The sequence below is a fragment of the Procambarus clarkii genome, chromosome 19 (genome assembly GCF_040958095.1).
Source record: "Procambarus clarkii isolate CNS0578487 chromosome 19, FALCON_Pclarkii_2.0, whole genome shotgun sequence".
NCBI lineage: Eukaryota > Metazoa > Arthropoda > Malacostraca > Decapoda > Cambaridae > Procambarus > Procambarus clarkii.
This window is the reverse complement of record NC_091168.1, coordinates 16,160,830-16,187,547: the sequence shown is the minus strand read 5'-3', so window position 1 is coordinate 16,187,547 and position 26,718 is coordinate 16,160,830. Positions and strand designations below refer to the sequence as shown.

Below are 26,718 nucleotides of genomic sequence, written 5' to 3'. Positions count from 1 at the left end.
CGAGGTAGGCCAGACACCGAATCCCAAGCAGACTCAGATAGGGCACCAAGATCCGGTAAAGATGCAAAAATACACCAAGTGCCAATTACAAAATAGGAAAAGCAACAAAAGCGACAACCTTGAGGTTACCTTGAGGTGCTTCCGGGGCTTAGCGTCCCCGCAGCCCGGTCGTCGACCAGGCCTCCTGGTTGCCGGACTGATCAACCAGGCTGTTGGACGCGGCTGCTAGCAGCCTGATGTATGAGTCACAGCCTGGTTGATCAGGTATCCTTTGGAGGTGTTTATCCAGTTCTCTCTTGAACACTGTGAGGGGTCGGCCAGTTATGCCCCGCCTGAAGCCCCACCTGACAAGACTGAAGCCCCACCACCAACTGTGCCAGTCCCGGAAAACTGGAGAGGAACGTGCCAAGAATTGACCTGTAGGTCCAGGGTCACCATCCAGGCACCCGGCCCCAACAGAAGCCGGACAGGAGACAACAGTCCTCCGATGAGGGCATAGAATCCAGGGCGCAGACAAGAAGTCCAGAAGAATCACAGATTCGACAGGCCCATGTCTGCAAAAAGCAGACGGGAACCCCAGAAGGATGGGGCAGATCGACCACGTCCAACGCACCCACTAAGATGACATGACGAAGCGCAGGGGAAGAAGCCCACCCCGCCAGCCCTGAACCCCCCAAAGGAAGAGAAGCCGTCCACCGCCGCCAACAGAGGCCGAAAGACAACCAAAAGCGCCCACTAACTACGGGACCATGCGAAAGTCAACAGAGCAAGCTGCTCCCCCAGCGTCCCGTCAACAGAGAAGGGAACAGAGTCTCTTCCAAAAGAAAAAGTACACATACACATATATACATATTATGTACATACACATACATATACACATACACACAAGGTATGTTATACACATGTGCACACACAGTGTTCACATGTACATGTGTACACACACATACACGTGAAAAGAAAATTATAAGCCGCCGACCAGTGGGGCAGAGAACACCACACCGGTCAGGCGAAGAAGGCATAAAACTGCATCAAAAAGCCCACCTCGACAACAAAACCTCAAAGTCCCAGCACGACCACAGCACGTGCCAAGGCCCAAAAAGATCAGTCTGCAAGCCAGGAAGACCCCGGAACTCCAGAAGGCAGAACCGGGTCACACACGAGGAAACAAAGCCCCCTGAACCCACAAAGGGGGCCCAAGAGGAAGAAACCTCCGGAACGAAACCAAAGAACCCAAAGGAATCTGGAATCGAACCAGGGGGAGCCCAAACCACCACATTTGCCAGCAGAGATACACCACAGAAAGGCAAAGCACAGCCCCCAGACAGAACCCCCAGGGAAACGGTCAAAACAGACCGAAAACCGAGGGACAAGGTGTGGGAGCAAGCATAACAGCCAGGGACACTGAGACCAAACCCAAGGGCCCTGACCCAAAACAGACAAAATGGAAAAACCCGGTGTAAAATCACCACTCAAACATTCCCAAAGGAACAGGAAACGGGCAGAAAATTACAGAAAAGCAAAGAAACAACAACAGGAGAATAAAACCCCTGAAAAAGGTGAAAACTCACCCAAAACGCTCGCTCGCACACCCAGGCGCATGTAAACAAACAAGCATGTATTGATATGATAAATTATACATCTTGGTAATCATTTAGTAAACACATCACAAAAAAAATTATTAATATGAAATAGTATCCACTCGATTAAAGGATCTCTTATAATCCTCACCTGTTATATACTGTCTCAATCCCCAACCTCATTACCTTATGCAGTACTTATTAATATTCTTAACAGCATCTGTAGTTTTTTACTAATATATTCCACATCTATCCTTATACTGTACTTAATTTTGCATTATTATTTTTACAATAAAGAATTTTATTATCACCGATCAAAACTTACGTGGTCAATTCCTCCCTGGTTTTCCTGTGACTCTCATACCCTGGTCGTCCTTCTGTGGTATCCTCTTTTTTCTTTTTCTTCTCTTTCTTTTTATGGATTAGAAGAGGAACTGTATGCTTTGGAAGGAGCTGCAACAGTATTGATATGATAAATTATACATCTTGGTAATCATTTAGCAAACACATCACAAAAAAAATTATTAATATGAAATAGTATCCACTCGATTTAAGGATCTCTTATTTGCTGTTCTGCCGGTTCTAGCGACCGAATTTTAGATCGTTAACTGGCTCCTCATTTACAGAGTCAATGGCCGTTAAATCCAGAAATCGGTAATGAGTTTACAGAGTCAAGTATGTGTTAAACTGGAGCTCACTATTATGTTTTTTGTGACAAGCTTGCCTTCGCTAGGCCAGTGGTTACATTTCCATTCACAAATTTCACTGCTCCTGTTATGCAGCATGTAATCAGAGCTAGTCACAGTCACAACCAGTAACAGTAAGGCAGGCATTCACAATCACAAGTCAGTCAAGCATTCACTGTCACAAGTAACAGTCAGTCATAACTAGTCAAAGGCTGTTAGACATTCACAGTTGTGGTAGCAAACAGTCACAGTATATAAACAACACGAGTCTGATGTTTAGTGAAGACCTACATTATGTACTCTCACAAACCCAATGTACCTTCTTGTATATGAATGTCTGAATGCATGTATGTATGTATGTATGTATGTATGTATGTATGTATGTATGTATGTATGTATGTATGTATGTATGTATGTATGTATGTATGTAAAGTCCAGTCCAGTCCCCAGGAAAGTCGAGTCGAGCCGAGCCGAGTCGAGCCGAGCCGAGCCGCACCAAGGCAAGGCAAGGCAAGGCAAGGCAAGCCAAGGCAAGCCAAGCCAAGCCAAGCCAAGCCAAGGCAAGCCAAGGCAAGCCAAGCCAAGGCAAGCCAAGGCAAGCCAAGGCAAGCCAAGGCAAGCCACGTCATGCAGTCAGTCGGGCAGTCAGTCAGTAAGTCGGGCAGTCAGTCAGTATGTCGGGCAGTCAGTCGAGCAGTCGGGCAGTCAGTCGAGCAGTCGGGCAGTCAGTCGAGCAGTCGGGCAGTCAGTCGAGCAGTCGGGCAGTCAGTCAGTTGGGCAGTCAGTCAGTTGGGCAGCCAGTCAGTCGGGCAGCCAGTCAGTCGGGCAGCCAGTCAGTTGGGCAGCCAGTCAGTCTGCCTGCAAGGCCACCATATGGTAGGAAGGAAGCCAAAAATCAGGCCCCTTACTGTATTAATCTTGTACCGGCCATCTAGACGTGGCTGGAGGGGTGAGGGATATTTCTGGGAGGGTCTGTTATGGGGATGGGGGGGAGGGTGGTTACGATGTTGTGGGGATGAGGGAGATGGGGGGTTATCTTGAGGGATAAGGTGGGTAGGATGTTGTGGGGATAAGGGAGATGGGGGGATCTTGAGGTTATCTTGAGATGATTTCGGGGCTTGGTTTTCCCGCGGTCCAGTCCTCGACCAGACTTCCTTCTTATTACACATCCTCAACAAGCAGCCCTTAGCAGCTGTCTAACTCCCAGGTACCTATTTACTGCTAGGTGAACAAGGGCATTAGGGTGAAAGAAAATTTGCCCATTTGTTTCCGCCTCCTTCGGGAATCAAAGGCTACGAATCCCAAGCACTGTCCACTCAGCCATCAGGCCCCCGAATGGATGGACGAGGCGTGATCACAGCCACTCTGTGATAGTCTGCCTGCCACCCTGCTATTCAAACCACATGAGTCAGCCACCAATCCATCCATCCAATTAACCCAACTAGTCCGCCCACCTTACTAGCTTGATGAGGTTCTGGAAGATTTTCTACTCTCCAAGCCTAGCCTGAGGCCAGGCTTAACCTCCCACCCCTTCCACCTTCCAGCCAGCACCAATTCATCCACCTACCTACCCACCCAGCCAGGCCACCCAACAAGCCAGCCTGCCAGTCAGTCAGCCATCAATCCATCCATCCACCCACCTGCTCAACCACCCTGCCAGCCACCCCCACCCACTCTGCCCATCCACCTTAACCAGTCAGCCACAAATCCATCCACCCACCTGCCTGCCAGCCTGTTAGTCAGCAACCAATCTATCCACCCACCCTACCTGCCCACCCCCACTCCTACCTGCCAGCCAGTTACCCATTCATCCATCCATCCATCCCACTTGCCTGCCCCACCCACCAGCCAGACCACTTGGCTGCACCAGCCAGACCACTTGGCTGCACCAGCCAGACCACTTGGCTGCACCAGCCAGACCACTTGGCTGCACCAGCCAGACCACTTGGCTGCACCAGCCAGACCACTTGGCTGCACCAGCCAGACCACTTGGCTGCACCAGCCAGACCACTTGGCTGCACCAGCCAGACCACTTGGCTGCACCAGCCAGACCACTTGGCTGCACCAGCCAGACCACTTGGCTGCACCAGCCAGACCACTTGGCTGCACCAGCCAGACCACTTGGCTGCACCAGCCAGACCACTTGGCTGCACCAGCCAGACCACTTGGCTGCACCAGCCAGACCACTTGCCTGACCTACCCAGCCAGCCAGCACACTTGGCTATACCAGGCCACTCGCCTGCCCACCAACCCATCTACCAGCAAGTTAACCAGACAGCCAGCCCACCCACCCTCCATCCTGTTGCTCTCCCAAATATGACTAAACTGTCACCGACACTTTAAACCCTCCGGATTTAGCCGAGCCCTGGATTTAACAACCTTGGAACAGTCCCCTATGGGTCGTTAAATCGTGTGGATACTGAACTGTACAATAAAACTTTGTATATCATGCAAACTAAAGGCTTTCAGCTCTCAGGGATATTCAACTGTGCCAACTGTATATTAAACAAATTTACGAGCAAAAAATAATGCAGCAGTTAAGCTTTCTGCTTCATACATAGTTAAAGAAAATATAATGCCAGGACATAAAGGTATTCTAATAATTGATATATCTTTTTATTTTTTCAATCTACTTTTCTATTTATTTACATGTATTATAGCATTTTAGATGCAGTGATAATACAGTGATGCAAATGCCATTGTATATTTTGATGTGCTCAACCTTTCTGGTGGTTTTTCCTCTTGGTTAGGGCGACCAAATATCCCCCTGCTCCCTAAGCCTCTATTTAGTAGACCAGAAATTGTCCCTGGTCTATCAGTAGGCATTTTTGACTTCCAATGCCCTAGTGTGACATGGTAGGTGTAGGGTTATCCAGGTAGCTACCTCCACGGAACCATAGAGAGGCCACTCCCAGAAAACAAAACAAAAATTTGAGAGCAAGGATACCTATAAAACTTGACAGCCATTAAAGTTGCAACCTAAGATCATACCTTGTCAGAAAGGATGCACTGCTCATCACAGATTGTAGTAATGATATTTTTTGCTTCTTTAGCCATCTCTTCCAGAAACATATTGACTACAGATAGGCTTCGTTCTCGTATATGGTAACGCTGTAGAAAATATAAACATTAATACTGTACATTTAGGAGAATATTTACTTAATTAAATTCAATTTCTTGATACTATATTGACACTATATTGATAACTGTATTAAGCATAAGGTATTATCATTTATGTATAATTTGGATTACACTAGTATAAGAAAAGTATAAATGTGAACTACACACAAGAGTTCTTAGGATGTCCATGTCCTACCTCGAGCTGAAAAGGGAGGAAGGAAATACGAGTTATCTAAACAACTGACCTAAAAGAAATATTTAACCGCTACCTACAAAACAGCTAAAAATATAACGCTTAACCACTTGAGTATGTGCTCCTCACCTCAACAAACTTACCTACATGTAATGTTATATGAAGGGGGAAATATGGTAAACATGAAGAAAATGGCTAACACTTAAATGCCCTTCACCAAAGGAAAGATGGTAAAATAACTCCTTCCATTAATTCAGTTTGGGTATCATATACAGTATAATATTCGTAAACAAAAAGATACTTTGAAAAATGTACGCACACACAAGTATGTATACACATGAATAGATTCATTCATGTTTTTATTTGCACATGATACTAAGATCTTAAGGACTATGAGGACAAAAGAAGACCGCAGAATGCTGAAGAAAGATCTAACAGTCTACTAGAGTGGTCAAACAAATGGCAAGTGGAGTTCAACCCTAGCAAGTAAAAATGAGGACAGGGAGAAACAAGAACAGCATAACACAGGAAGAGAGACAGCAATAAGCCATTATAACTATATAAAACTTGGAAGAGATTTAGGATACAGTCGAGGAAAAGAATGGAACCTGGATGTATATGATGTCCCAGTAAGCATCCTTGAGGTCCAAGGACACCATCCAGGCTCTAGCCTGTAATAGTAGATAAACCTGGGCAAGGGTGGTCATGCAGGTTAGACATGGAATGAAGTTGTTGAGACCCTGAAAGATTGAAGATGTATTGCAGGTCTGCCCCGTCCACATTTGGGACCGGGAACAATTGAGATACCCACCGAAGGGATGAAATTAACTCATCCATGCCTGATGTCAAACAAACTGACCAAATGGAACGACCTGATACTGGGCCAGGAGGATGCCTGACCAAATTGAACCTATCCTAAATACAGGGGAGTAACTGATCAGCTCCAATGCAGGTCGCTGGAAATAACCTGAAAGATCGATCGACTTGAGAATGGTCCAGGATGGACCGAAATGTCGTCGTCCCTTCACTTTCTCTTGTGTGGTCTGGTCAACCTGAAAGATCCACAAATTGGAGGTCTTTCAGGAGATGGTAAAAGGATCTAGAAGTGCCCCCATGACAGCGTCAAAGTAGTGAACCATAAAAGGGTCAGCATGAACCCTTCGTGGAATCAACCTTCAGTGACATGTAACTGCAATGTCGAGCAGAGGAGGAAACCACATCAGGAAGTGCAATGACAGTTACATCTTATAAGTGCAGGTCACAAAATCCCAGCTGAGGCATCAGTGAAAACAATTAGCGAAAGCAGAGGAATATCCCAGACAATCTAACACTAAAAAAACCAGCGTTGAATGTAATAAAACGCCATTTTCTGGATGAGACCCGGAGGCTCCCTTAAAGCTTATCCAGGCTGATGTACTAATGTCAGACTTTGGCATCAGTCATGTGTATGGAGTTCTATGGGCCTACCGCGGACCACAGGCCAGGACCTGGCCCCCTCAGAGAGCCAAGGGAAGCAATGGCCTATAGAAACCCCCGTGTGGTTGGAAGCATTCTATGTCTGCCATCGACTGGGTGAGGCACCCAGAAAGATAAGCGTCCCAAAAGAAACCCCTTTTCTGGTGAAAATTGCTATCACAAGCCGAACAAGTGGATAGAACTCCCCCTAAAAGAAACGAGCAAACGATCATGACATCACACGTCGCCATGCCGCTGTCTGCGCAGTTCCCCCCTCCCTGGGAGGGGGAAGGGGGAGCCCCAGACCTACCACATCGGCTATCCACCATCAGTTCTGAGGCTGGATGTCAAAAAAACGCGAAAAACCGCCGACCGGAGGGAGGGAGGGAGGGATGCCGGGGAGCCATCGAGTCTCACCCAGAAAATGGCATTTCATTACATTCAACGCTGGTTTTCTGGGGGGGGGGAGGGGGGCTCTTCGGCTCCCTAGAGCTAACTACCCACAGAGGAAATAAGAGGGTCGTACCTGGGAAGCGGTCACTGCACAATACCCAACTCAAAGTCGAGACAACTGGCTGCAACTGCCAACCCAAGGCAACACTAGGCCCGAATGGGCCTGGGAATGACCATGAGATATCGAGCAGCCAGGCCCTTGTATGACCGCCAAAAGCCCCGTGCCTGAATGTCAGCCAGGACATGCCGCCAAGACGGCAGCAAAAGCAGCAAATCTATGAATGTCATTGACACGGGGATAGAACGCAGGCTGGCTAGCCTCAATAACATGGCGGACGACCCGGGAGACCCTCACCCGCGAACAGGGAAGTAAGAGACCAGATCAATCTAGAGCGCTTCCCGGACACAAAAGCCGTGGCGCGCAAATAACAACGGAGGCCGCAACACAAAACACGATACACCCCCGGCTCGACCAACCAAGCACCAACAAACCAAGGACCCATCCGGAAAGCAGCATTCTGGTCTCATTCTGTTCCAGAAAAAAGGGAGACTGCTGCAACCGAACAAACCTAACGCCACGACCGAAGGAGCAGAAACCCCTGCACCGGAGGAGAACAGGAAGCTCACCAACCCGACCCCTAGAGGCAAATGCTAACAGGAAAAGAGCCTTCGAGAAACAAACCCGAACCGAAGGGGCCACAACAAACTGAGGAGAAGAAGAAAGAGGACGCTGCCCAAAGACCAAGAAAGGCCTGCTCAGGCGGCGCATGAGCAGAGGTGAAACAACACACGAGACAGCTTACGAAATGGCTCAGATGTAACACCAAGACCGAAGGCAAGCTGAAGCAGCTCCGCCAGCGCCGCACAAAGGCGACAGTATGCGGCAAGATGACGGCCCCAAACCTCCACCAGAAAAGACAAGCCGATGCTATCAAACGCAGCCACCTAAGAAGGGACAGAAGGAAATGGAAGGACCACCAGAAAACCCCATACTGCCGCCAAGAAGAAGCAAGCAGGTAGGACACCAACAACGAACCCACCTGACCACCAACTGAAGGTGAGAGACTCAAGACAGAACCTAACCAGCCCCATTAAGGTTCATTCAAGCCTAGAAAGAGGCAGAGCCGCGGGAAGATCTCGGGTGCGACTACCAAGCAAGCACAGCCGGAAACCCAAGCCGACAGAGAAGGAGATGAAACGTCGGGCAAACAGAAAACTCCCCAACACAAGTGAGCTCGACAGGAGATCGGAGACTACGAGTCTGACGCAAGACTCCAGAAAAGGGACACCGCGAGACCCTGAAAATGAATAGGCAGGGCAGGCCAGGAAAACAGGAACCCAACCCTGGCAACAGGAGGGCCAAAAGGCACAAACAAAACACACAACTAGTGTGTAGGAGAAAACGAGAAAAGACCAGAAGAACAGCCCCAGCACCAGTGGCCAGGGACAAGAGTGAAGCAGGAAGATGAGGAACGAAGAAGGCATACAGCAAATCAGGAACGAAAGGGACACGACCAACCCACAGAGCTGCAGACCACGTCCCAACAAATCCTGCCAACAACACAGAGTCGCAGGCCCTGTCCCAACAAACCAAACTAAAGAAGGTGCAAAGGTTTGCCATCAGACTAGTACCTGAACCGAGGGGTACGATCAACGAAGACAGACTAACCAACACAAGTGCATATGCACCATGCGACACAGGGGGAAAGGAGCGCCTAAAGGAACCAAAGAAACACAAGAAAAAAACATTCCAGTGGCAGAGTAGTAAACAAATGGAATGTATGAGGAAGGGAAGTGGTGGAGGCTGACCCCACACACAGCTGCAAGTGCGGAAATGACAGAGCCCAGTAGACTGCCAGGGAAGCGACAGGGAAGAGGCAGGACGAAAGAGCCAAAGCTTAACTCCAGGAAGCGCAACCAGGGGCGGACAACTAGATGAGGACAGAGAAACCAAAGTACATGGAAGGGCCAAGCCTGGCACTCCAAGACGGGAAAGAAATGAGGGACCCAGATAAGATCACTAAAAATGCCACAAGCAATCTTCAACACGTATCCCCAGGCACAAAACTGCAGCAAAATGTCACCTCACAACACCCTGACACAGTAACAAGTACCACATGTTACTAATGCATATGTGCATGAGTCAGAGATGTGGTGGAGGCTGACTCCAGACAGTTTCAAATATAGATATGATAGAGCCCAGCAGGCTTCGGAACCTGCACACTAGGCGATTGAAGGCTGAGAGGCAGAACCAAAGAGCCAGAGCTCAATCCTCACAAGCACAACCAGGTGAGTACATAACTTGCACCTTAACCATCGTACCTCGTAACATGGATGAGGTGGGGTCCCTTGATCGACTCGAGCATGGGTTGGACATGCATAAGAGTTTGACTGGAGCTGCCACGTACGGGCCAACAGGCCCTTGGCGGTCACCTGTGTGCTGACGGTCTTATATTCGTATCCAAAAACCATGAACCAGCGCCTAGCCGAAAGAGACGCCAGACCGCAGAAACTCACCTACCGAATGTAGGCACAAACGTGTCACAACACAACGTAGCCGAGAAGATCCTGGGAGTACCGCCAGGGAAGGAAGGCCAGAGCCGCACAAACAGGAGAGCAGGATAGAGGCAAAAGAGGCGCCCCAAACCCATGACACAGGGAAACCCCCGGCTGTCCTCCCCATAGCTGCAATCCAGAACACCCCTGTAGCTACAGGGTACGGACCAGAGAAAGGAGAAGAGCGAGAGGCGAAGCACCCAAAAGAAAAATGCACACTGGTGCACACCTCCCAGACCAAAACGAACTCCAATGGCGCATGCGCATGACATGATGTCCAAACCACACAACGTGCCCGGCGGGAAGGCGTCAACTAGGACTACTTTACAAGAAAAGTAGCCAAACAGTTCGTGACCCGAGTGAACCGCTAAATAGAAGAAACAGTTCAGCTCATAGGACAGGAGCCAAAAAAGGGGTAAGCAGTGTCACCGACCCAACAGGCTGCATGATGGAGGCAAAAACAGTGAAGGTCGCCCTGAGACAAGGGGACAGAACAACCCTCAAACTCGCACGAAGTGAGGGGGGGACCCCGGGGTCACATCAATCGTACCCACCCGTCCCGTAGGGAATTCCCAGGGTCCTGAGCGTTTACTTCAAGAGGACTTGGGCTCAGGTAAACCCAGGCAGGGTACTGCTAACCGGCACCCAAAACTGGCAAACAAACTGTCTAAAGCTGAACCCCAGGGACGTGTACACTCACGGGGATCAAGCAGGGGGCACCACCAAGTATCAGGGTGAGGCCAAACACCAGTGGCAAATAGGGCAGAACCCCCCACCAAGGCAAAAACAAAAACAAAACTCCGCAAGAGGACAACGTACCCCAAGGAACAGAGCCAGGCCGCTGTGATACGGTGACAACTAGCTGCACAGCACCCCTGCACCTCTACCAGTGCGAAAACTGCCTCTTACCCTAAAGTTAACTAGGGGAGACAAAACCCCCAAGTACCCAAAGAGCAGCTGAGGAACTGAGCAGTAAAACGGATACACAGAGGCAGACCCCGAGGAACTTGTGGAAGATAACCCCAAGCTCCAAGGGCAGTACTTACAAGGCACTTAGGGACGGGAACCCTAGGCGCATGCAGCCTGAGTACTGAGAAATAACTCCTGGCACTCGCATCCCTGGAGAACAGCAGCCACACACACAAAGCACAGTGCCGCAAAAGGACTGGAGCCAGAGCACACAACCAAGCCGATAGCTCTGGGGAGCCGTAGGGGCTTCCCCCAGGAAACCAGCGTTGAATGTAATGAAATGCCATTTTCTGGGTAAGTCCCGGAGGCTCCCAGCATCCCTCCCTCCGGTCGGGTTTTTTTTTTGCGTGTTTTTGACTTCCAGCCTCAGAACTGGGGTGTGGAATGCCGGCGCGGTAGGTCTGGGGCTGCCCCTTCTCCCTCCCGGGAAGGGGGGGGGGCTGCACAGACAGCGGCGCGACGGACGAATGACGTCATACTAGTTTGCTCGTTTTTTGTTGGGGGGAGTTCAATCCACTCGTTCGGCTTTTGGTTGCAATTTTCACCAGAATAGGAGTTTGTTTTGGGATGCCTACCTTTCTGGGTGCCTAACCCGGTCGATGGCAGACAAAGAATGCTTCCAGTTGCACGAGGGTTTCTATAGGCCATTGCTCCTCTTACCTCTCTAGAGAGGGGCCACGTTCTGCCTCATGGTCCCCGGTAGGCCCATAAGAACTCCATACACATGACTGATGCCAAAGTCTGACATTAGCATATCAGCCTAGTAAGCTCCGGGGAGCCGTAGGGGCTCCCCCCAGAAAAGGTCTGAGCCCCTAAGGGACAAAAGACCAGCCAATGCCACTGCAAGCCACCAGAAACTACCTGAAAAGACCATGAATTGTGCAACCAAGAGTCAGCAAACCAAGTGAGCCTTCCCCCAACTGCTCCGTCAAAAAATTAACCTGCAAAAGGGCCTGTGCGAACCCCGTGAGCCAGTCTTCCAAACAGAGCGAACACAGCGCCAACCAGACAAAGAAGATGTGGCCACGGGAAGCTCATGTGATCCAGCACCAGCTCCAAGAAATCTCTCTCCCAACCAACAGTAGGTGATGCCCTGGCCTGAATAAACCACCTTGGGAGACAAGGGTGACCCACATGTACCCACAAGTCAGAAATAGGCCAACAAGCAGTGGCCGCAGAAGACAGGATTAAAAGATGGATTATTTAACACGGCTGGTACATGCATAAGGGGACACAGGTGGAAGCCGAGTACCTAAATGAGCCACAGAGACATTAGAAAAAACTTTTTCAGTGTCAGAGTAGTTAGTAAATGGAATGCACTAAGAAGTGATGTGGTGGAGGCTGACTCCATACACAGTTTCAAATGTAGATATGACAGAGCCCAGTAGGCTCAGGAATCTGTACATCAGTTGATTGACAGTCGAGAGGCAGGACCAAAGAGCCAAAGCTCAATCCCCACAAGAACAACTAGGTGAGTACAGGAACTGGGAAATAATATCCCTAAGAAACAGGAGCGAGGAAATGGAAGAAGTGGAGATGAGAGCCAAGGGCCATGCCCATGCACAGGGCGGCACGGCTCATCAACACTCAATATCGGAGGCAGAAATTGCAGTCACCACCTCCCAGAGGATCAGAGCATAGAGCTTGAGGAAGCCTACCAATGCAGAAGCAGTAGAGACCAGAACCCCCCACAGGAGATGCTTCACCAAACACCCCAATATTTTATGCGAAGCCAATCACAATGATGCTCCAGGAGCCTCAAGAAGTGCATGATGGAACCCAAAAGCGAGCAAATATGAAGGACATCCTCAACTAACAAAGCCAACAACCGAGGAACCTGAGCATGTGGCTGCATGAGCAACCTGTCCTCTTAAAAAGAACGTCGCTTTTGGCCGTTTGCCTGTATGGCCGAATTTGGACGTAATTTGAAAATGAAAAAAAATTAAAATAAATTTGGGATTTTTTTTTCAACAACAGTAAGTTATGGGTCCTCTGGTAGATTGGGTGGGCAGGAAATTCTCATAAAGTTTCAAAACGTTATGAAAAACGTTAATTTAAAGTGTCCTCTTATAACCTCTGCGCGTACACCGGATGACTCAATAGAAAACGGAACAGAATGTCACTTTTATGAGTCGATTTTATTTCAAACTACGTCCAAATTTGGGCATAGCGCGCATACGAGCGAAAAGTGACGTTATTTTTAAGAGGACGGGTTGGCATGAGACCAACCTGCCCGAAACGCTTTGCGTAATAGTGGCTTTAGGCATTGTATGTACTAGCTCTATTTATAAATTCATCAATATTTGTATTACCCCTTGTATGTATGTACTTTACCTAAATAAACATTTTAATTTTTATTTTTTATTTTTTTAATTTTGAACCTCACAACAGAGAGCATGAGCCAAGAGGCATGCAATGAAAGGCACCAAAGAGCCCCGAGAAAAACAACCAGGTCCCTGGCCTGGTTGTTTTTCTGTTTATTGTGCTGCAGGGACATTCAAAGAATGTCCCTGCAGCACAATAGAACCTCCTGTTACTCAAGCGTGCAGAAATAACATAAACTGCACCACACTTCAAGGGCAAGGGACAGTCTGTTGGCCAGGAATGACTCAGAACCCCGGAACTCACCTAAACAGGAAAAGAAGAACTGAACTGAAAAGAGCCCAGGTGTATAACTGAGGAACAATACGGATCGCGCAGGAGGTGCACACAAAAATTCTTTCAAGCCTCCGCTGGGTGAGTTTGAAATGTAGGAAACCTCTGAAAGGACAATACTGAAGAACCCAAAGGCACTTGGAAACGAACTTTGGGGGAATAACTGCACCCAAATCGAACTCTTATACGGAAGGAAATAAGAAAAACCCCACCCCCCACAACAAAACTCTCCGCAGAAGGCCTCAAGGTCCACAAAAGGTCAAAAGGGACCCAAGGGCCAAACTCTGACTCCCCCAATCCCCAGGCACCGCAGAAGAGAGCCCAGGGCAGAATCGTTGTCCACGCCTACCGCCAGGGATAGAAAAGTGGAGTCCAAGGGAGAGGCCTCTGAAGAGGAGGCAGGCCAGAACGACCCAGAAGCCTTGGCAGGACCAGGAGGCTCAACTGCCTCCATGTATAAGTTGGAATGGGCAAACCCCAGAACTGACCAATTCACATTCAGAGCTAAGCCCTGGCGTGACCGCGAAACCCTCATACACTTCGGGGCCAGAAGGGGGGATGAAAGAACAGAGCACGACGCATGCCAGGAAAGGAAGAGGTGTGGATGGAACCCCGGTTCAGGCAACCAACCCCTCCAAATCTGAGACCCTAACAATAAACAGGGCAAACCCAGCACAACTAACCAGGCACAGAACATTGAACACTGCAACACAGATATAGAAAGGGGTCGCTGCCTGATACCCATGAACATCAAAAGGAGGGTGTGAGCAACGTGCAGGGAACAAGTCCCACACGACTTGGGGTTGAAGGTGTCACCGACCCAACAGGCAACAAAGAAAGAGGCAGAGAATGTCACAAAAAATGTCGCCTGGTGGCACAGACGATGAAAGCAGTGAGAGCAGGCCCTGCAGAGGTATCCATGGTACCACCGAGCCCATAAAGGTTTTCCCAGGGACTATAGGGTCAGTGTACCCTGCAGGTATGCCCAGGACTGGGAATGCTATGCCAGTAGCCCCTATACAGGTGTATAGGCACCCAGGACACCCAACTCCAGCAGAAAAGGCGAGAGAGAGAAACAAGAAGGCAACCACACACATGCCAACACTGGGTGTAACCTAATAAATCATGAAGGCATGGAGAAAACCCCTAAATGAAAGTGGCACAAATGAATGAAAATACCCCCAAAAGGGCCAAAAAGTTCAAATTAAACTGCAACTCTCAAGCACTGACTGTAGGAGCATGAGTAAACCAGGAAAAATCCTAGACCCAATCAGGCACATAAGCTGGAGGGACTACCTCGCGCAAAGCAAACAACAGTACACCCCACCAGCTAAAATGCACTCCCAAGCTATGGAAAGATGGACAGTCCCAGACAATCAGCTTACCTGACAGGTGAGGGCTACTGCAAGCAAGGAGATCCCTGAACACTCCAGGGAAGAGAACCCTGACAGTGCAAGGGCAGTACCTTGTATGGCGCCTGGCTATTTAGCATGTGTCACACACAGGTGCATACCAAAAAAAAAAAAAATGATTATTTTTTCTTCTAAACGTGTTAATTTGTGATCACTGATCATGGGAAAAATAATAAAAAAATCGTAAGTGGCATATATTGCCCACTATAGGGCGGGGAAATCTGGCAAAAAACCAGCGTTGAATGTAATGAAACGCCATTTTCTGGGTGAGTCCCGGAGGCTCCCCGGAGCTATCCCAGGCTGATATGCTAATGTCAGACTTTGGCATCAGTCATGTGTATGGAGTTCTTAGGCCTACCGGGGACCACGGCCAGAACCGGGCCCCCTCAGAGAGGCAAGGGGAGCAATGGCCTATAGAAGCCCCCGTGTAGTTGGAAGCATTCTATGTCTGCCATCGACCGGAACAGGCACCCAGAAAGGTAAGCGCCCCAAAACAAACCCCTATTCTGGTTAAAATTGCTACCTAATACCGAACTAGTGGATAGAACTCCCCAACCGAAAACAAGCAAATTAGTGTGACGTCACACACTGCCGCGCCGCTGTCTGCGCAGCTCCCCCCTCCCCGGGAGGGGGAAGGGGGAGCCCCAGACCCCCCGCGCCGGCTACCCACACCTCAGTTCTTGAGGCTGGATGTCAAAAACGCGAAAAAAACGCCGACCGGAGGGAGGGAGGGATGCCGGGGAGCCTCCGGGACTCACCCAGAAAATGGCGTTTCATTACATTCAACGCTGGTTTTCTGGGGGGAGCCCCGTCGGCTCCCCGGAGCTAACTACCCACAGACAGAAAAAGAGGGACTTACCCGGGAGGCGGTCGTCGCTCACCCCTCAACTCGAAGCCGAGACAACTGGCTGCAACCGCCGACCCAAAGCAACACAGGCCCGACGAGGGCCAGGGACATTCACAAGGTAACGAGCAGCCAGGACCCTGTTCGACCGCCAAAATCCCCGCGCCCGAATATCAGACCAAGACATATTCCCAAAGACGGCAGCAAGAGCCGCGAACTTACGAACGTCATGGGCACGGGGATAGACCACAGGCTGGCTAGACCTAATAACCCTGCGGACGACCTGAGAGACCCGAACCCGCGAACAGGGAAGAAGGGAAACCGGATCAATCCACAGCGCGTCCCCGGACACAGAAGCTGTGGCGCGCAAATAACGGCGAAGCGCCGCAACCGGACACAAAACATGATGCACCCCCAAAACTAACACCACACTCAAAGCACAGTGCAGTAGCGACACCGGAGCCAGAGCACACGACCATCGCCTATAGCATCAGCCTCAAGAACTGAGGTGTGAGTAGCCGGCGCGGGGGGTCTGGGGCTCCCCCTTCCCCCTCCTGGGGAGGGGGGAGCTGCGCAGACAGCGGCGCGGCAGTGTGTGACGTCACACTAATTTGCTTGTTTTCAGTTGGGGAGTTCTATCCACTAGTTCGGTATTAGGTAGCAATTTTAACCAGAATAGGGGTTTGTTTTGGGGCGCTTACCTTTCTGGGTGCCTGTTCCGGTCGATGGCAGACATAGAATGCTTCCAACTACACGGGGGCTTCTATAGGCCATTGCTCCCCTTGCCTCTCTGAGGGGGCCCGGTTCTGGCCGTGGTCCCCGGTAGGCCTAAGAACTCCATACACATGACTGATGCCAAAGTCTGACATTAGCATATCAGCCTGGGATAGCTCCGGGGAGCCGACGGGGCTCCCCCAGAAAACAGGCGCTGACTCAGCGTGCGTCCCAGATGGACTGTTGCTCGCCAGCTGTCAGGCCGGAGTTGCCACAAAGAGATAATTACCTAATTATTTCAATGTCTCTGATTGATTTTTTGTAGTTTTTTTGCTGTAATATTATTCAATAGTGTGTAGTGTGATATATTTATATAATAAAATGAGTGAATCATCGCTGTACTCAAAATTATGGTGTGCATATTGTTGATTCTCCGATTCAATTATGTTCATCAAACAGTGAAGAAATACTTTGTCGGTTATTACACTATATACACAGGTTATATATAAGTATCTGCATGTTTTGTTCACCATAACGAACCACTAAGTTGCTGAGTCAAAAAGTAACGAGGAGTGACCGCCAAACACCAGCCAGCCACTCGCCCCACATTCTCCTCCCACCATACTGTTTTTGCTTTTATTCACTATATACAGACATTATACATAAGTATCTACATTCGTGTTCACCATAACGAACCACTAAGTTGGTATGCTGAGTGGCAGTGGCACCCAGTGGCAGCCCGCCACTGGCTGCCACTCCCTCCCTTACCTCACCTGACTTGCCACCATTCTCCACCCACCATACTGTTTTTGCTTTTATATACAGATGTTATATATAAGTATTTACATGTTTTGTTCACCATAACTGTACATCTAAGCTTGTATGGTGAGTAAAGGCACAAAGACATAGTTACTCACACAGTCAGCTGGTGGCGGCCGCCCTCAAGGCCAGACGCACTAATATTTCTCCTCCAACAATACTGTTTGTGGTGTTATTACGCTATATACACACATTATATATAAGTATCTACCTGTTTTATTCACCATACTTGTACAAGTAAACTGGTATGGTGCCCAAAGACCATAGTGGTCACCAGTAAACAACATGATAAGTCGTGCAGACGATGCCACCGCCCTCACCAAAATGGCGGCTCCCAACCTACTCCTCTTGCTGTTATTACACACGTTATATATAAGTATCTACATTTGTGTTCACCACAAATGTAGAAAATGTGGTGAACACAAATGTGTCAGAAAAGTGTCATAGAATGATTATATCTGAAAGGTGTGTTTGTTTATTTACACTTGAAAATGTGTAAATTTCGTTGAAAAAAAATATAAAAATAAAAAATCTTCCTTTCTATTTACGCTGCAGTACTGAAACTTGGAACAATTGCAGCCCTTTTTCATATACAGCTAGTCAAAAAATATTGGTTGACATTGGACAACTTTTATGAAACCATGCCCATGCCTCCTTAGCTGATGACAGGAGATAAGAGCCAAAGTGAACTGAGTGGGCTACCAGGCATGAATACATCAGTACAGTATAAGAACTGATGGAAGAATAGCTGACTGACCTGGTCTACCTCCATCACCCCCCTCCCCCCAAATGAGTGGAGGAGGTGAAATGAACTAGGATGCGTTAGTTTCACAAATTTACGATTATTTGTTTACATTGTTGGGGGATTTTTTTTTTAGCCAATTTTAGGCTGAGGGGTGGATTTTAACCAAGCAGTGGTCTATTTTGACTAGACCACACACTAGAAGTTGAAGGGACGTCGTCCCTTCAACTTCTAGTGTGTGGTCTGGTCAACATACTTCAGCCACGTTATTGTGACTCATCGCTTGCAGTGGTCTATTTTGTTTTGCTGATTTTCTGGGTTCCTTCCCTTGGTGGTGGCAGACTTAAATAAATTTACAGAATTTTTTTTCTTAGTGCCACTGCTCCCTGCACCTCTCTGAGAGGGCCAGGTGCAGGGGTACCACAAGCATACCAATATGCTTGTGATCACTGGTAAGACAATATGAACTTTGCAACTGATGGCACCTTGCAGTATGGTACTACTGTATATTGGTATAGTAGCTTCAGGGAGCCACAAGTGGGGGTCTCCCCAGGAAACATTAGTGGAAGGTGAATATGCAATCGAGTCATAGAGATATAAAAGAATTCTCATACCCTACATGCCAATTCAGCAAATGGAATGCATTGAAGGAGGAAGTTGTCAAAGGCACTTCCATCCACAATTTAAAGAGAAATAAAACAAGAACTTGAATGTCAAGAGATGTAATTCCCTTACCAGGTATAAAAGACAAGGAGATGGGGCATAAAGAACAAGATCTCACTTCCCAGTTATCACTGATAGGTATACACAATCTCAATCTCTCTAGCTGTATATACCTATTTCTCCATTTATCTCAATATTCTTTAAAGAATATCTTTAAAGAATCTATATCTCTCTCTCTTGGTGGAGACAGATGTAAGAAAAATGTAGGGAGAAACTTCTTCAGTTTAAGAGTTGTAAATAAATGGAACAGACTCAATGCTAGGCTAATTTACAGGTAAATATGTATGACAGGAAACAAAGTATGTCACTGCATTGAACCGCTGATGATTGAACGGTGGAGCTTATGAGTAGACACTGAATCCTATGAGCCCATCTAAGTTAGTACACACACAAATACTAATCTATTATCAAAACCCATCCTCCAAAATGATATATTACTTATAGCAACTACATTGTTAGAACTTTTACCTCCTCTGGGCAGATTTCATGTGTACATGCTTGCATGTGTGAACAAATTAATGGGAAGCAGATGATGTAGCGGTTCTGTCCTGGAAACTCCAAGCACATGTGGAAATTTTCTTCAAACTGTTTACTGAAAAAGCTGTAAAACAAAACATTACACTATACTTTAAGCCACAATTCATTAAAGTATTAACTGCAAAAATATATTGTGCTTGCATTCTTTGCCTAATGCTAAAATCAAAATATTATGTTTTAGATATATTATGTATCTGATATATCTTTCACTGCATGACAAAAAAAGTAAAAGGACACATATACAAATTGAAGTATTAAATGAAATGCCTCTTTCTTATCAACTCCTCAGCAACTGTACAGATACAAAGTAATGGTACCACTAAGCATTCACATTGAATGCTTAGTGGTTTGAGACTTGCACAACCATACCAGGAACCAGGATAAGAATCTGGTTCACTCAACACGGGAAGGGGAGAAATCAATCAGATAATCAGGAGAAAAATCCAACTGCCTCACTCACTGCCCATCAGTATCAAACGCAAAAATCCCATGGAAAGAAGAGAAGGACAGAAAAGAAAGAGGAACTACTGAGAGGCCGACCAGAAAGAGAGAGCTTCATTACATTCAACACTGATAACTTAAGACAGCATCCTCAGTAGCTTGCCAGAGCTTACTTTCAATGTGCCTCAGAAGAAGACAACTTTGCTGAAAAAAACAACGTTGAATGTAATGAAACACCATTTTCTGGGTGAGCCCCAGAAGCTCCCTGGAGCTTATCGGGGTAACGTATGTTATATTAGCCTGGGACATTAGCTAAGGAGTTCAGACCTATCAGAGATTAGCGCCAGAACCTGGCCCCTTCAGAGAGGTTTCAGGGAGCAATGGCCCTGGAAAACCCATTTGTGGTTGGGGTTTTCCTTATCTGCCATCGACTGAGGTTAGGCACCCAGAAAGGTAGGCATAACAAAAAAAACTCACATGGTAAAAAACTAAAACAAAAAACCGAACAGAGAGGTAGAAACTCCCTACAATCCCAAGGAAACAATTAAACAAGCAAACATCACACTTTACTGCCGCGCCGAGCGTCCGCGCAGCCCTCTCCGCCCCGAGAGGGGAAGGGGGGAGCCCCAGACCTACAGCGCTTGCTGCCTAGCATCTGTTCGGAAGCTAAGCTTCAACCAAAGTGAAAAAACCGCCGACCGGTGGGAGGGAGGGTTGTCAGGGAGCCAATGGGGTTCACCCAGAAAATGGTGTTTCATTACATTTAACGCTGGTTTTCTATGGGAGAGCCCCTACGGTTCCCTGGAGTTTTATACCCCAAGAGAAGGAAAAGAAAGGGCTGACCCGGGAGGCGGCCGCCACAAATTTCGCAACGTGAAGCCGAGACAACAAGCTGCAACCTGCAAACCAAGGCAACAAGAACGCACAGGAGCAGACACGCGCATAAAGAATGGGCAGCCAAGAACCTGTGCGACCCTCAAATCCCTGCGCCTGAAATGAGCCCTCGACATCACCAACACAGCAGCAAAAGCTGCAAACATCCGAACAGTACGGGCGCAAGGACAGGCTGCAGGCTGGAAGATATAAAAACTCTGCGGACGATCTCGGAGACCCGAGCCCTGAAACAGGGAATAAGGGACACCGGATCAACCCAAAGCGCATCCCCATACACGGTACGCAGGTAACGGCAAAAAAAGTGCAACCGGATAACACAGGACACACCCCCGGCCAAACCAATCAAGCATCAGTAACCCAAGAACCCCTCCGGCAAGCAGCCGTCTCGACCGTCGCCAGAAGGACGGAGAAAGGCTGCAAACGTATAAACCTACCACCACTACCAAAGAGCAGAAATCTGAACCGAAGGGGCTACCACAAACTGAGAAGATAAGAGGGCACCCTGATCAAGGACCAGGATGGCTCACGCGACGCATGAGCAGGCCGGAGGTGAAACAAAACACGAGAAAGCGTATGAAACGGGGCAGATGTGACGTCCACCCCGAACACAAGCTGGAGCGGCTCCGCCAGCGCCGCACAAAATGAGGGGACATTGAGAAAATCAAATAACTGTAGTCCTGAAAACCCATGAAAGGACAAGACAACCCGATGCGAAAGAGAAGACAACCTATGAAGTGCAAGAAAAAACCAGCGTTGAATGTAATGAAACGCCATTTTCTATGTGAGCCCCGGAGGCTCCCTGGAGCTTATCGGGCTAATGTATGTTATGTTAGACCGGGACATTAGCTAAGGAGTTCAGACCTACCAGGGACCAGCGCCAGAACCTGGCCCCTTCAGAGAGGTTTCAGGGAGCAATGGCCCTGGAAAACCCCATATGGTTGGGGGTTTTCCTTATCTGCCATCGACCGGGGTTAGGCACCCAGAAAGGTAGGCATAACAAAACAAACCCCACATGGTAAGAAACTACAACAAAAACCGAACAGAGAGGTAGAAAACTCCCTACAATCCCAAGGAAACAAGCAAACAAGCAAACATCACACTTTACTGCCGGGCCGATCGTCCGCGCAGCCCTTCCCACCCCGGGAGGGGGAGGGGGGAGCCCCGGACCTACCGCGCCGGCTGCCAAGCTCCAGTTCGGAAGCTAAGCTTCAACCAACGCGAAAAAAAAACGCCGACCGGTGGGGAGGGAGGGTTTCCAGGGAGCCTCCGGGGCTCACCCAGAAAATGGCGTTTCATTACATTCAACGCTGGTTTTCTGTGGGGAGCCCCTACGGCTCCCTGGAGCTTCATACCCAAAGAGAAGGAAAAGAAAGGGCCAACCCGGGAGGCGGCCGCCACAAACTCTGCAACGCAAAGCCAAGACAACCGGTCGCAAACCTGCGACCCAAGGCAACAAGAACGCCCAAGAACAGACGCACATATGGATGGGCGGCCAAAAACTTGTGCGACCCACAAATCCCTGCGCCCGAAACGAGCCCGAGACGTCACTAACACAGCAGCAAATGCTGCAAACGTCTGAACAGCACGGGCGCAAAGACAGACCGCAGGAAGAAGGAAAACACTGCGGACGACCTGGGAGACCCGAGCCCTGAAAACAGGGAACGAAGGAACCAGATCAACCACAGCGCATCCCCAGGCACGGTACGCCGGCAACAGCAAAAAGCACAACCGGACAACACAGGACGCACCCCCTGGCCAAACCAAACAAGTACCAATACCCCAAGAACCCCTCCGGAAAGCAGCCGTCACGATCGTCGCCAGGACAGAGAAAGGCTGCACACCAATAAAGCTACCACCAGTACCAAAGAGGAGGAAACTGAAACCGAAGGGGCTACCACAAACTGAGGGGAAGATAAGAAGGCACCCTGAACAAGGACCAGGATGGCTCAGGAGACTCGTGAGCAGGCCGGAGGGGAAACAAAACGCGAGAAAACGTAATAAACGTCATACTGTCTCCAAGACGAAGCTCGCAGGTGGGACACCGTCAACAAAGCCACCTGAACACCATAGAGATGGTGATACCTGCGTCAAAATACCAGACGCGAAGAGCCAAAGAGAAGGCCGAACCAGTCACGGACAGGACCGATTCGGCCTGCTGAAAGAGGCGAAGCCTCAGGAAAAACACCCCGGGTACGGACACCTATCAAGCAGCGTCTGAAAAGAAGGCCGGGCCGGCCACCATGGAACCATAAGGACTGTTCTCGTGGGAATGGGCTGCAACCGAGCCAGAACCCGAAGCAACAGCTGGACCGGGAGAAGAGGTACAGGTACCCCCCCACCTCGACCAGGCCTGCCGAAAGCCTCCACCGTGAAGTCCTCGCAGGTGGGAAGGGCGCCACAAAACGGGTGATGCCTAGACCACGCCGACCCGAAGACGTCCATGGCCAGGAGTCCATAAGCCCAACAGAGCCAACAAAACGAATCGGCGACGACTGGCCAACCCACGAAGAGGAATGAACCGAGACAGCTGTCCACCAGGAAGCAGGACACACCCTGGACACGAACCACACGGTTAACCAAACCCCCTGTGGTTCCGGCAAGAACCACCAGAGAACAGTCCAAACAGAGCTGAATGGTAGAGTACCTAGTGACCCAAACCCTCCGAAGCGCAAACCAGACAGCCATGAACACCTGAACCGGGCTGTGAGCCCGACGGACAGACAGACTCAATCAACCTCGGCCGACCTGGTGAGCACTGGTCACAAAGCCCCAGCCGAGAGACGACCCGTCCGTGAACACATCGAGCGAAGGCTCGGGAGGTGCCAAGGCACGGAACCCCGAAAACCCCAAAGAGGAAGCAGGTGACGCAGCACCAACACCAGATCCCCAGAGGAACCCAAGGAATGCAAGAGGCGGAAGGGGAGTCTCCGTAGGAACCAACCGACGCCGTAGCCAAACCCGACTCCGCGGGCAGACAAGCACGCCGAAGTGCAAACTCCCGCACAACCGCCCAAGCAACCGCTGAGCAACCCGGGACCCCCTCCTGAACAGCCAAAGGCGGGACCACAGCCGCAGTAACACTTCTGGAGGGAAGACAATGAGGGGCCCAAGAGCCTGAAACAAGGCCCAGGTCCGAACCCGGGACGGAAACAGAAGGAAAAACCTCCAGATCACCAGGAAACCAAACCCAGCGATCTGGAAAGAACCATCCCCTGGCGAGCAGACAAGCGGACTGACTGGGAGCCCACTCCAGCCAGTCGTCGAGGTAGGCCAGACACCGAATCTCAGACGCAGACAGGGCACTAAGATCCGGTAAAGATGCAAAGAGTATACAAAGTGCCCTGTACAAAATAGGGAAGGCAATAAAAACAGCAAACCTGAAGCCCCACCACCAAAGCATTATATGACAATCATATTATGACATGACAATATGACAATTATAATCAAAGCATTATATGACAAAGAGTGCTGGGAAGACGGGACACCACGAGAGTAGCTCTCATCCTGTAACTACACTGAGGTAAGTACACATAGGTAATTACCAACCGTGCTAGCCCCAGAAAAACTGGAGAGGAACGTGCCAAAAATTGACCTGGAGGTCCAGGTCCACCATCCATGCACCCGGCCCTAACAGAATCCGAACAGGAGACAACAATCCTCTGAGGAGGGCAGAGGATCCAGGGCGCAGACTGAAGTAGTCCAGAAGAACTGCAGACTGGAAAAGCTCATGACTGCAAAGAGCAGACGGGAAAAGCTCATGACTGCAAAGAGCAGACGGGAAGCCCAAAAGGATGGGGCGGATCGACCACGCCCCACGCACCCACGAAGGAGAAATGACGAAGCGCAGGGGGAAGAAGCCCACCCCGCCAGCTCTGAACCCCCCCCAAGGGGGAGAAGCCGTCCTCCGATGCCAGCAGAGGCCGGAAGACAACCCAAAGCGCCCACCAACAGCGGGACCAAGCGAGAGGCAACAGAGCAAGCTGCTCCCCCAGCGCCCAGTCAACAGAGAAGGGAACAGAACCCCTTCCGAAAGAAAAAGTACACTACCGAAGTCATGAGGAGAGACTACGGGAATGAAACGACACTTTGCAGGAAGATGAAGTGAGGGGAGACCTGATCACCACAGTCAAGATACCCAAGGGAATCGACAGGGTTGATAAGGACAGGCTATGTAACACAAGGGGCACACGCACTAGGGGACACAGGTGGAAACTGAGTACCCAAAAGAGCCACAGATAGAATTAAATTTTATTTTTTGTGTCAGAATGGGAACAGGAAAGCACTAGGAAGTAATGTGGCGACTCCTCACACAAGTAACGAGGCTGACCCCCATACAATGTCACATGTAGACATGACAAGAGCCCAAGAGGCACAGGAACCGATACACCTGTTGACGGACGGTTGAGAGGCAGGACCAAGGAGCCAGAGCTCAACCCCCACAAGCACAACTAGGACATATATTGTAAAAGCACAAGCCGCCGACTAGTGGCAGAGAGCACTACGCCGGCCAGGCAAAGAAGGCACAAAACTGCATCAAAAGGCCCACCTCGACAGCAAAACCACAAAGTCCCAGCACAACCACAACATGTGCCAAGACCCAAAAAGCTCAGTCTGCAAGCCAGGAAGACCCCGGAACCCCAAAAGGCAGAACCGGGTCACACGAGGAAACAAAGTCCCCTGAACCCACAAAAGGGGGCCCAAGAGGAAGAAACCTCCAGAACGAAACCAAGGAACCCAAAGGAACCCAGAATCCAACCAGGGGGAGCCCAAACCACCACATTTGCCGGCGGAGAACACCACTGAAAGGTAAATCACAGACCCCAGCAGAACGCCCTGGGAAAACGGTCCCAACAGACCGAAAACCGAGGGGCAAGGTGTGGGAGCAAGCATAGCAGCCAGGGGCACTGAGCCTAAACCCATAGGCTCAGACCCAAAATCAACACCCAAACGTTCCCAGAGGAACAGGCAACGGCAAGAAAACACCAGAAAAACAAAGAAACGACAACAGGAGAACAAAAACCCTGAAATTTTTTTGAAAACTCACCAGAGACGCTCGCTCGCACACCCAGACGCATGTAAACAAACCGCAACGCCGCCCTGGTGGCCACGCCGTGAAACCGGCAGACGAAAATGGCCGCCAGCAGGGGCTGTGACTGACGCTAAATACACAAAACACGCCAGCAAATGTGGGAAGCTAGCAGACTGGAAGGGCGAAAAACGCCGCCCAACAGCAGAAAAACCCCTGAAGGGGCAAAACCGCCCCAGAACTGCTAGCAGGCAACCCCCACAGCCCCGGGAACGAACAACAGAGGCCCCGGGGCAGAGCCGTCCTCCAAGCCCTCCGCCCTTAAAGAAAAGCAAGAGCCCATGGGAAAGGCAACAAGAAAGGGCCGCTGGTAAGACCCAGAAGCCTTGGCAGGAGGCACAGGCTCAAACCTCCGTCCCCAACCCGAACGGGGCAGCCCCCGAAAACCGCCCGAGTCTCTGCCGCAACTAAACCCCGCCCCGACCCCGAAACCCGCAGACGGTCCGGAGCCGGGAACATGGAGAGAAAGGGGCGAGCAGCACCTAACCAAACGGGGCAGCCACGGAGCATTCGAGTGGGAAACCAACCTAGCATGTTGCAGCAACCTAACCTAGCTTGCAACATGGATGCCGCCTGTACTCTGAACAGTAATAACATCAGGAGAGTACTGGAGAACAAGCAGAGAATCACTCGCAAGACTCCGGGTCAAGGTGTCAGTGACCCAACAGGCAGCACGACGGAGGTAAAATTGGCGACTGTCACCCGGAGACAAGGGAACAGCAACCAACGATCCCGTACAAGATGGATTGGAACCCGGAAGACACATTCAATGGTCCCCCGAGCCCAGACAGGGGTTTCCAGGGCCCGTAGGGTAACAACTACGGGAAGCCCGGGCAAGGTGT

The 26,718-nt window shown here is 49.7% G+C and overlaps 1 protein-coding gene across 1 annotated transcript in view; it reads right to left on the bottom strand.

Annotated features, from left to right (window-relative positions):
- Window positions 1–26,718, bottom strand: part of Hem (Nck associated protein 1 Hem) — a 297,069-nt gene that overhangs the window by 149,414 nt on the left and 120,937 nt on the right. The window contains 3 exon segments of the mRNA XM_045741430.2: window positions 1,903–2,030; window positions 5,255–5,374; window positions 19,387–19,519. Of these exon segments, the coding sequence (XP_045597386.2) occupies window positions 1,903–2,030; window positions 5,255–5,374; window positions 19,387–19,519 (381 nt within the window).